Below are 11,549 nucleotides of genomic sequence, written 5' to 3'. Positions count from 1 at the left end.
AAAGACCATCCATTTGCCTTACACCATCCTGACAGTGCTGTACATGTGATGGTCCAAACTATACACTGTAGAAAACAACACATTACATTTACACGGCACCTTTCACATCGGGAGGACATCCCAAGGGGCTGGAGAGTCAGGGATTTGGACCTAAACTGGGGGTTGGGATCAGGAGGGTGGAGGGCAGGGCGGGTGGGTGTAGGAGAGTGACCGAACTCGTGGTCGAAAGGAAGGGCTTGAGAAGTGCCTTGAAGGAGGTGAGGGAGGGGGCCGAGGCGAAGGGACTGTGGGATGGAGTTCCAAAGGGTGGGGGCAGAGAAGCTGAAGGCCCGACCGGCGAGGGTGGGGTGGGCGGGGACGATGGGGAGCAGGCAGAGCCCGCTGAGGGAGGGAGCGGACAGGTTGATGTGGGGTTGGCAGGTCACGGGTAGGGAGGACATGGCCATGGAGGGCTTTGAAAGCGAGGGCGAGGATTTTGAACTCTATCCTCTGGGAATGGGGAGCCAGTGGAGGGCGAGGGTGGGGGTGATGGGGCCTCGGAGCCTGATGAGGGAGAGGACGTGAGCTGCAGATTTCTGGGTGTTCTGCAGCTTGTGGAAGGGGAAGCGTTGGGAATGCCAACAAGCAGGGAGTTGGCATAGTCCAGCCTTGAAGTAGACCTTGACAAGCGTCGACGTAGACCGAGCACAGTCAGACATGACCACACACAGACAGCAGCGCAACTGGTAACTGCTTGTTGCTATGTGGAGTCACTGCCCGCAGCCCCGGCTGCTCACACGCCGCCCGCCGCCCCGGCTGCTCACACGCCGCCCGCAGCCCCGGCTGCTCACACGCCGCCCGCAGCCCCGGCTGCTCACACGCCGCCCGCAGCCCCGGCTGCTCACACGCTGCCCACCGCGGTGCTGTATTCCTGCTCTACACAGCTCAGCTGCTGGAAGGCCTGCAGGAAGTCGCTCTCCTCACAGCCGTGCCTCCAGTACCAGTGCAGGTAGGCCCCAGCCTGGTACATGGCCCGCGCTCTGCCCACCACGTGCTGCATGTACTCAGCCACGCTGCTGTGGTTGGCGCAGACTGTCAGTGAACGGCTCGGCAATGCCACGTCAATGATGTTCTTGGGATCTGGAAGAGGAAAAAAAAAATGTGTATCAGTCCTCACACTCAACCCCTCAACTCTTCATCTCCTCACTCCACACAGCCACAGACACTGGACAAGATGGGGGTCTGTCAGCCCGTCCACGGCCCCACTGGAGCTCACTATTCTAACCCAATTCCCTGCTCTCTCCCCCCCCAACCCTCATCGTGTCTGTGCTGGGGCTCACTCCCCCACTGGAGCTCTCTACTCTCACCCCATTCCCTGCTCTCTCCCCCCCAACCCTCATCGTGTCTGTGCTGGGGCTCACTCCCCCACTGGAGTTCTCTAACCCCATTCCCTGCTCTCTCCACCCCCAACCCTCATCGTGTCTGTGCTGGGGCTCACTCCCCCACTGGAGCTCTCTACTCTACTCCAACCCCATTAGTTTGTGCCTGGGCTGCCTGGTCTGACCTGACCAGTACTCCACGGGACGGGGGTTCCAGGTGACACAGTTGTAGCCGCGGCTGAGGCGGGTGCGGAGGCTGTAGAGTGAGGAGAGGCCGGAGCCCGGGCCTGGGCCTGGGGAGGCCCCGCGAGCGACAGCCAACAGCGCCGTGCTCCAGTACTGCGTATTAGCTAAGGTTTCACTGTCACCCCAACAACCCCTCACACGCATACCCTCACCCACACACCGTTCCCCCCCACCACACACACATACACCCAACACCTCCAGCCGCGCACACGCACCGCTGTGCTCGCGTACTGAGTGTAAGATAAGGTCTTTCACTGTCATCCCCAATAACCCCTCACGCACACCCCGACACAGGCACCATCCCCCTCACACATACCCCAACACACACACGCACACACCCCAAAACACACAACCCCGCTCCCCCCCCCCACCCCCCAACGCACCCACACACACACTGCCGTGCTCCAGTACTGAGCGGTAGTTAAGCTTTACCATCACTGTCACCCCCAGAGCTCTCAACAACTATTTTTATGCAGCATTTACGCAGCGGCCTTCACACAGGGCAGCGTCTCGGGCACTTAATCTGTCAGGAAGGAGAGGAAAGGATACAGCCTGTCCGCTGGGCGAGCGAGTCAGCACCGAGCGAAGCAGAGAGGACACCAGACCATCCCAGCACATGGTCCTGTAACATACACGACAACAACTTGCATTTCTATAGCGCCCTTTGCGTGGGGTAGTGTCCCAAAGCGCTTGACAGTGGCGGAGTCTGACCACGAGCGAGGGGGAAGGGAGGGGGGAAGTGATCAAAAAGGAAGGTCTTCATAATAATAAACCCTCCAAAAAAACAAAACAATAATAAATAAATTGGTCATTTTCAAATCCACGACTGTTTGTGGGACATTGCTGTGCGCAATTGGCTGCCGCGTTCGCCCACAAATATACAGTCACTTCACTTTACAGTGTGTTCTGTGAAGCGCTTTGGGACGTCCTCCCGACGTGAAAAGCGCTATATCAAATGCAAGGATTATTATTATTATTTCAGGTGGATTTGAAGGTGGAGAGGGAGAGGGAGGGGCCGAGGCGGAGGGATTGAGGGAGAGAGGTCAGAGAGGTGGGGAGGTGCGGGGGAACGAAGTGGTTTGAAAACAAGCAAGAGAACAGACACCATATACACGCACACACACGCACACCATATACACACACACACGCACACCATATACACGCACACCATATACACGCACACACACACGCACACCATATACACGCACACCATATACACGCACACCATATACACACACACGCACACTATATACACACACACATGCACACCATATACACACACACACACACACCATATACACGCACACCATATACACACACACACGTACACTATATACACACATACATGCACACCATATACACACACATACACGCACACACACACGCACACACACCACACACACACACGCACACCATATACACGCACACACACACCACACACACACACACACTCTGGCACAGCAACAACAACAACAACAAGATTCCATTTATAAAGCGCCTTTCACGTCAGGAGGACGTCCCGAGGCGCTGCATAGTTGGGTCATGACCCGAGCACTGGGGGGAAATGGTCAGGGTGAGGGGAGGGAAGGGAGGGAGCGAGGAGGGGGGAAATGGTGAGGGGAGGGAAGGGAGGGAGCGAGGAGGGGGTAGAGAGTCGAGAGGGGAGCTGAAGGCACGGTTGAAGAGGAAGGTCTTGAGACCGGCCTTGAAGGAGGAAAGGGAGGAAGCGGCGAAGGCACTGGGGGATGGAGTTCCAGAGCCTCGGGGCTGAGAGGCTGAAGGCCCGACCACCGATGGTAGGGCGGTTGGGGCGGGGGATGTGGAGCAGACCGGAGCCAGAGGAACGGAGGGTACGGGCAGGTAGGTAGGGGGATAGTAGGTCGGAGAGGTAGGAGGGAGCGAGGCCGTGAATGGCCTTGTAGGTGAGGATGAGGATCTTGAATTCGATCCTCTGGGGGATGGGGAGCCAGTGGAGGCGAGCGAGGGCGAGGGTGGGAGTGAGGGCGAGGGCGAGGGTGGGAGTGATGTTGGCGCAGTGTCTGGTGCGGGACAGTACACGAGCTGCAGAGTTCTGAATGACCTGCAGTGTGGAGGGAGGGCCGGGAAGGCCGACGAGGAGAGAGTTCCCATAGTCCGGCCTTGAGGTGACAAAGGCGTGGACCAGGGTTTCAGCCGCGTGAGGGGTGAGGTAGTGCCGTAGTCTGGCGATGTTCCGGAGGTGATGGAAGGCGGTGCCAGTTGTGGTGCGGATATGAGGGAGAAAGGACAGCTCAGGGTCGACCAGTACCCCGAGGTTCCTGATGGCTTTGAGAGGTGGAGAGTGCAGCCTCGGATGCTGATGGTGTCAGCGCCTGAGGTGCGGAGGCGCTGACGTGAGCCAATCAGGAGGGCCTCGGTTTTTCGCACGTTGAGCTGAAGAAAGTTGTCTCTCGTCCAGGACTCGATGTCGGACAGACAGCTGTCAGGACATCGGGGGTCGTGGAGTTGAGAGTAGAGGAGGAAAGGTAGAGTTGGGTGTCATCCGCATACATGTGGAAGTTAACCCCATGTCTGCGGATGATGTCACCACAGGGGGAGCATATAGAGGGTGAAGAGGAGGGGACCGAGGACAGAGCCCCGAGGGATACCGCACGAGACAGTGCGGGGGGTGGAGCAATGCAGAGAGCGCAGAGGGAAGTTACTGTCTCTAACCCATGCTGTCGATGACCTGGGAGTGTGGACGGACAGCGTAGTGGGAGCTTTACTGTGTTCGCCTGTTACCTCGTGTTCGCCTGTTACCTCGTGTTCGCCTGTTACCTCGTGTTCGCCTGTTACCTCGTGTTCGCCTGTTACCTCGTGTTCGCCTGTTACCTGGTGTTCGCCTGTTACCTGGTGTTCGCCTGTTACCTGGTGTTCGCCTGTTACCTGGTGTTCGCCTGTTACCTGGTGTTCGCCTGTTACCTGGTGTTCGCCTGTTACCTGGTGTTCGCCTGTTACCTGGTGTTCGCCTGTTACCTGGTGTTCGCCTGTTACCTGGTGTTCGCCTGTTACCTGGTGTTCGCCTGTTACCTCGTGTTCGCCTGTTACCTCGTGTTCGCCTGTTACCTCGTGTTCGCCTGTTACCTCGTGTTCGCCTGTTACCTTGTGTTCGCCTGTGCGCTGTGAAGGAACTTGATTGCTGGGACGGGACAGACAGACCTCAGGAGCTCCCAGGGCTCGAGCCCGATACTGACACCACTGAAAGCAGAGTATGAGGGACACATGAATATGAGGGACAGACAGAGCCACAGGGAACCCCCCCCCCCCCAGACTGTAACCCCCCCCCCACCCCAACCTGAGCCACAGCCGCACCTCCTGAAATACAACTGACGTCTGTGTGCCCCCCTTCCCACCCGCTCTCCGCCCTCCTGCATCCCCTCACTCTCTCTGTCACTCTCCTCTCACCCTCCATCTCTCTGTCGCCCCCTCACCACGTACCTGCGGGCGTGGAGGTTGCTGACGGGGGTGAGGAGGCCAGCCAGGCAGCGGGCAATGTGTGAGTTCATGGCTGTCAGAGATCTGCTGCCATCCCCGGGCTGTGCCCCCCGACACAGCGCCTCGTCATTGTGGAACAGGAGGACACCATCGGCAAACCTGTGGGGTGTTCACACAGCGTCACATACTACAGGCGGCATCCCCACACCCAACCCCACCCCACCCACCGACCCACCCACCGGAGTCCTGTAGCTCAGTGGTTAGAGCGCTCGCCTCACAAGCGAGAGGACCTGGGTTCGAATCCCCGGGCAGGGAGAAAGGTTAGGCACGTTTCTTTGCTCCGCACGTCTCTGTTTGCCCAACAGTAAGAAGGAACCTGGGTGTCAGTCGATTGCCGTCGCTTTCTGGGGGTAATAGTCCCTTGAAAAAAAATGTGGGCACTCAATCCATGACTGTTTGTGGGACACTGTTATGCGCAATTGGCGTTTCTCCCACAAAGATACAGTTATTACACAGTATATTCTGTGAAGCGCTTTGAGACATCTCAATGATGTAATAATGCGCTATATCAAAAGCCAAGGATTATTATTATTGTTTTATTTTACCCCCTCAGGCATCTCACCCCAAACTCCTCAGGTCTGCAACAACACATGACGTTTACCCGGTGCCTTTCATGTTGGGAGGACATCCCAACGTCAGGGATTTGTTCCCGAGCTGTGGGTTGGGATCAGGAGGGGTGGAGGGCAGGGAGGACAGGGGTAGGTGCGGTCTTGAGAGGTACCTTGAAGTAGGTAAGAGAGGGAGTGGGGCACATGGACTGTGGGATGGGATTGCAAAGGGTGGGGGCGGAGAGGCTGAAGTCCTGACCGCCGATGGTGGGGTGGGATGGGCCGGGCGGGGAATGTGGAGGAGGCTGTAGCGGAGGGAGAGGACAGGTTGATGTGGGGCCAACAACAAGTGACATTTACACAGCGCCTTTCACACGGCGGACGTCCCGAGGAGCTGGGACGGTGGAGTTACCTGTCGAGCCGGGCCAGGCAGAGCAGAGCGTTGTAGTTCTGCACCGGGTTCTCACCAGCGCGGTGCGGACATACCGTCACTGCCAGCACCTGTCCCAGCGGGTATTCCTCCCGGATCACCTCACACAGCCGAGATCCCAGACCTGGGAAACATCCTCACCTTACTGATTGATACAACAACAACAACATTACATTTCTATAGCGCCTTTCACGTCGGGAGGACGTCCCAAGGCGCTGTCTGTCCACATTTCCAGGTCAGGGTTAGAGACACGGTAAAGCTCCCGGTGTGGGGGGTGAGGGGGGTACAGAGTGAGCCCTGACCTGAGCCGGTGCCTCCGCTCAGACTGTGCAGTATGACGACACCACAGAAACTATCCCGTCGTTCCACTTCCTTCCGGAAGCTTTCCATGGTCGCTGTCACCAGATCGGTGTGGCTGGAGTCTGGGGGGCCGTGGTACCCTGTAACAGGACCCTTGGTGTTAGGGGGGCAACAAGTGGTGCAACATGGACCCGCGTCCCCTCTGGAACGCACTCCAAGCCCCGGGTTAACAGAGTGAAAAGGTTTGAGAAAGAGAGAGAGAGAGAGAGACAGCTCCGTGACCCCATCACCCCCCCCCCCCTCGCCCGGCTCCAATGGCTCCCCATCGCCCAGAGGATACAGTTCAAAATCCTCGTCCTCGCCTTCAAGGCCTCCGTGGCCTCGCTCCTCCCTATCTGTGACCTGCTGACCCCCACGTCAACATGTCCGCTCCCACCGCTCAGCCTTCCGGCCTGTTCCGGGTCCCCCCCGGTCTGCCCCACCATCAGCGATCGGGCTTTCAGCCTCTCTGCCCCCACCGTCTGCAACTCCATCCCACGGTCCCTTCCCCTCGCCCCCTCCCTCGCCTCCCTTCAAGGCCCATCTCAAGACCCTCCTCTTCGACCGCGGCTTCAGTCATCCGTTGCTGTCGGGCGCAGTGTGGGGGCTGACTGGGGCGAGGGCTGAGGTGGTCACCGTGGATAACAGCGAGACACCGAGAGGGTGAAGAGATATGAATAAAGAGTAATAATCCCGGCATTCGGCACAGCAGCGCCTGATCACCTCGTTGAGACGTCTCAAAGCGCTTCACAGGATACACTGTAAAGTGTAGTGACTGTGTATTTTGTGGCTGAAACACAGCAGCCCAATTGTACACCGCAGCGTCCCCGCAAACAGTCGGGGATTGAGTGAACGTTTTTTTTAAAAGGATTATTACCCCTGAAAAATTCACCCGCCAATCGACCAATATCCGGGATCCTACTTATTGTCGGGTAAACAGAGGCGAGTGGCGCCAGGAAACGTGCCCCGGGGGGTTTTGTCCGCCCGAGAATCAAACCCGGGTCCTCTCGCTGAAGAGGAGAGTGTTCTAATCCGCGGAACACCGGGAGAGAGAGAGAGAGAGACACTCCCTTCTCTTTTCCCGACGGCGTCGCGGGATCTTTAACGTCCGCCTGAACAGCGCACAGACGTGGAGTGAGGTTTAACGTCTCATCTGAAGGACGGCGTCTCGGAGAATGGTCTCTCTCTCTCTCTCTCTCCCCCGGCACTGGGGCTGTGAGCTCAGAGACTCCGACATGTAGGGCTCGAACCCACAATCTCCTGACCCCGGGGGGGGGGGGGGGAGCGCAGTGGGGAGGCCGGGGACAGGCGGGGGTCGGTGAGGGACGTTACCCAGGGCCCAGCTCCCGCCGCGGCCGCCCCGGCCCAGGATCGTGTTGGAGTCACGGAAAATCCTGTCACAAAAAACAAGAGGCTCAGCGTCACCCACAGCCCCATCACGGAATGTTCCGGCACACAACACGGACATTCCTTCTGGTCCATCCAGTCCATAACCCCCTCACTCCCCCCAGTCTAACCCCACTCTCCCCTCACCCCCCCAGTCTAACCCCACTCTCCCCTCACCCCCCAGTCTAACCCCACTCCCCCCTCACTCCCCCCAGTCTAACCCCACTCTCTCCTCTCTCCCCCCAGTCTAACCCCACTCTCCCCTCACTCCCCCAGTCCAACCCCACTCTCTCCTCACTCCCCCCCAGTCTAATCCCACTCTCCCTCACTCCCCCCAGTCTAACCCCACTCTCCCCTCACTCCCCCCAGTCTAACCCCACTCTCCCTCACTCCCCCCCAGTCTAACCCCACTCTCCCTCACTCCCCCCAGTCTAACCCCACTCTCCCTCACTCCCCCCAGTCTAACCCCACTCTCCCTCACTCCCCCAGTCTAACCCCACTCTCCCCTCACTCCCCCCAGTCCAACCCCACTCTCTCCTCACTCCCCCCAGTCTAACCCCACTCTCCCTCCCTCCCCCAAGTCTAATGCCACTCTCCCTGGGGGAGAGGGTGTGTGTGTGTGGCAGGGCTGTGTGTATGTATGTGGCGCGTTTGGCTGTTTGTATGTGTGTGTGTGTGTGGGGGGGGGCTGGGTATGTGTGTGTGTGTGGGGGGGCTGGGTATGTGTGTGTGTGTGTGGGGGGGGATGGGTATGTGTGTGTGTGTGGGGGGGGGGGGCTGGGTATGTGTGTGTGTGTGGGGGGGGGTGGGGGGGCTGGGTATGTGTGTGTGGGGGGGGTGGGGGGGCTGGGTATGTGTGTGTGTGGGGTGGGGGGGGCTGGGTATGTGTGTGTGGGGTGGGGTGGGGGGCTGGGTATGTGTGTGTGTGGGGGGGGGGCTGGGTATGTGTGTGTGTGTGTGGGGGGGGGTGGGGGGCTGGGTATGTGTGTGTGTGTGTGGGGGGGGGCGGGTGGGGGGCTGGGTATGTGTGTGTGGGGGGGGGGTGGGGGGGCTGGGTATGTGTGTGTGTGTGTGTGGGGGGGGGGGGGGGCTGGGTATGTGTGTGTGGGGGGGGCTGTGTGTGTTTAGGAGGGAGGGCGTGCGTGGCGTGATGGGAGCGTGACATACCCGTGTTGCACCTCCTTCCGTAGCCTCCTGATCACCTTCGGCTCACTGTCCACACAGAGTGCACTCAACTTCCCATCCGCGGCCTGGAACACACGTCTGACACACAGCACACGTCAGCCCTGACACACAACACACGCCAGCCCCACTCACAGTACACGTCACCTGGACACACAGCACACGTCACCCGGACACATAGCACATGTCGTCGCCCGCAAAGCACACGTCACCCCAGACGCACAGCAGATGTCAGCGCAGACACAGCACACGACAACTGGACACACAGCAAACATCACCCCAACACAGCACATGTCAGCTGGACACGCAGCACATGTCAGCTGGACACGCAGCACATGTCAGCTGGACACACAGCACATGTCAGCTGGACACGCAGCACATGTCAGCTGGACACACAGCACATATCAGCTGGACACACAGCACATGTCAGCTGGACACGCAGCACATGTCAGCTGGACACGCAGCACATGTCAGCTGGACACACAGCACATGTCAGCTGGACACGCAGCACATGTCAGCTGGACACACAGCACATGTCAGCTGGACACACAGCACATGTCAGCCCGAACAACAACAACAACAACAAGATTCCATTTATAGAGCGCCTTTCACGTCAGGAGGACGTCCCAAGGCGCTGCACAGTTGGGTCATGACCCGAGCATTGGGGAAATGGTCAGGGTGAGGGAGGGAAGGGAGGAGCGAGAGAGGAGGGGGAAATGGTCAGGGTGAGGGGAGGGAAGGGAGGGAGGGAGAGAGGAGGGGGAAATGGTCAGGGTGAGGGGAGGGAAGGGAGGAGCGAGGAGGGGGGAAATGGTCAGGGTGAGGGAGGGAAGGGAGGGAGGAGGAGGAGGGGGAAATGGTCAGGGTGAGGGAGGGAAGGGAGGGAGCGAGGAGGGGGAAATGGTCAGGTGAGGGGGGAAGGGAGGGGAGGAGGAGGGGGAAATGGTCAGGGTGAGGGGAGGGAAGGGAGGGAGCGAGGAGGGGGAAATGGTCAGGGTGAGGGGAGGGAAGGGAGGGAGCGAGGAGGGGGGAAATGGTCAGGGTGAGGGGAGGGAAGGAGCGAGGAGGGGGTAGAGAGTCGAGAGGGGAGCTGAAGGTACGGTCAAAGAGAAAGGTTCTGAGACCGGCCTTGAAGGAGGAAAGGGAGGAGGCGGCGAAGGCACTGGGGATAGAGTTCCAGAGCCTCGGGGCTGAGAGGCTGAAGGCCCGACCACCGATGGTAGGGCGGTTGGGGGGGGGGATGTGGAGCAGACCGGAGCCAGAGGAACGGAGGGTACGGGCAGGTAGGTAGGGGGATAGTAGGTTGGAGAGGTAGGAGGGAGCGAGGCCGTGAATGGCCTTGTAGGTGAGGATGAGGATCTTGAAATCAATCCTCTGGGGGATGGGGAGCCGGTGGAGGGGAGCGAGGGTGGGAGTGAGGGCGAGGGTGGGGGTGAGGGCGAGGGTGAGGGCGAGGGTGAGGGTGAGGGTGAAGGCGAGGGTGGGAGTGAGGGCGAGGGTGAGGGCGAGGGTGAGTGTGGTGCGGTGTCTGGTGCGGGACAGTACACGAGCTGCAGAGTTCTGAATGACCTGCAGTGTGGAGGGAGGTGGCGGGAAGGCCGGCGAGGAGAGAGTTCCCATAGTCCAGCCTTGAGGTGACAAAGGCGTGGACCAGGGTTTCAGCCGCGTGAGGGTGAGGTAGTGCCGTAGTCTGGCGATATTCTGGAGGTGATGGAAGGCGGTGCCAGTTGTGGTGCGGATGTGAGGGAGAAAGGACGGCTCAGGGTCGAGGGGAACCCCGAGGTTCCTGATGGCTTTGCGAGGTGGAGAGTGCGGCCGTGGAACGCAGTTGGTATAGTGTCTGATCACATCAGAAGGACAGACAGTGTTTCGGACTGAGCTGTAGGTACACACCTGTCCAGCGGTGTGCTGTGAGTGTGAGTACACACCTGTCCAGCGCTGTGCTGTGAGTGTGAGTACACACCTGTCCAGCGCTGTGCTGTGAGTGTGAGTACACACCTGTCCAGCGGTGTGCTGTGAGTGTGAGTACACACCTGTCCAGCGCTGTGCTGTGAGTGTGAGTACACACCTGCCCAGCGGTGTGCTGTGAGTGTGAGTACACACCTGCCCAGCGGTGTGCTGTGAGTGTGAGTACACACCTGTCCAGCGCTGTGCTGTGAGTGTGAGTACACACCTGTCCAGCGCTGTGCTGTGAGTGTGAGTACACACCTGGCCTCGTCCCTGGTGACAATGTCCCACCACTGCTGCCCGACCTGGTTACCGCACTGTCCGATTTGCAGCCAAACTGTGGACATCACTGTGGGAGACAAACTGTCAGGTTGTGAAGTGGGGGGGGGGGGGGGGGGGGCTGTGAGGCTGTGTGTGGGGGGGGGCTGTGTGTGGGGGGGGCTGTGGTGGGTGGGAGGCTGGTGGGTGGGGGGGGCTGTGTGGTGGGGGGGGGCTGTGTGTGGAGGGGGGGCTGTGTGTGTGGGGGGGGAGTGGGGGCTGTGGGGGGGGCTGTGGGGGGGGGGAGGGGGGTCAAATTACTCATATACTGTATCCCCAAAT

General features: G+C 59.5%; 1 protein-coding gene across 1 annotated transcript; it reads right to left on the bottom strand.

Moving 5' to 3' along the window:
• Positions 1 to 880: 880 nt before the first annotated feature.
• LOC103172389 (tubulin delta chain-like) lies at positions 881 to 11,296 on the bottom strand. The gene is made up of 10 exons (XM_042331713.1): positions 11,211 to 11,296; positions 8,988 to 9,083; positions 7,767 to 7,828; positions 6,398 to 6,535; positions 6,078 to 6,219; positions 5,061 to 5,216; positions 4,725 to 4,820; positions 2,088 to 2,226; positions 1,544 to 1,697; positions 881 to 1,119 (listed from the first exon to the last, which is right to left on the bottom strand). The coding sequence occupies exons 1-10, from the start codon at positions 11,294 to 11,296 to the stop codon at positions 881 to 883; spliced, it is 1,308 nt and encodes a 435-aa protein (XP_042187647.1).
• Positions 11,297 to 11,549: the final 253 nt, after the last annotated feature.

The sequence above is a fragment of the Callorhinchus milii genome, unplaced genomic scaffold (assembly GCF_018977255.1).
Source record: "Callorhinchus milii isolate IMCB2004 unplaced genomic scaffold, IMCB_Cmil_1.0 Scaffold2, whole genome shotgun sequence".
Taxonomy (NCBI): domain Eukaryota; kingdom Metazoa; phylum Chordata; class Chondrichthyes; order Chimaeriformes; family Callorhinchidae; genus Callorhinchus; species Callorhinchus milii.
This window is presented reverse-complemented; position numbering and strand designations above follow the sequence as displayed.

Coding starts and splice junctions, on each gene's coding strand:
- LOC103172389 (XM_042331713.1), bottom strand. CDS start 11,296: ATGTCCACAGTTTGGCTGCAAATCGGACAGTGCGGTAACCAGGTCGGG. Junction 7,829..8,987: donor CGGAAGGAGGTGCAACACGG/GTATGTCACGCT, acceptor TTTTTGTGACAG/GATTTTCCGTGACTCCAACA. Junction 5,217..6,077: donor TGCCTGGCCCGGCTCGACAG/GTAACTCCACCG, acceptor AACACCCCACAG/GTTTGCCGATGGTGTCCTCC.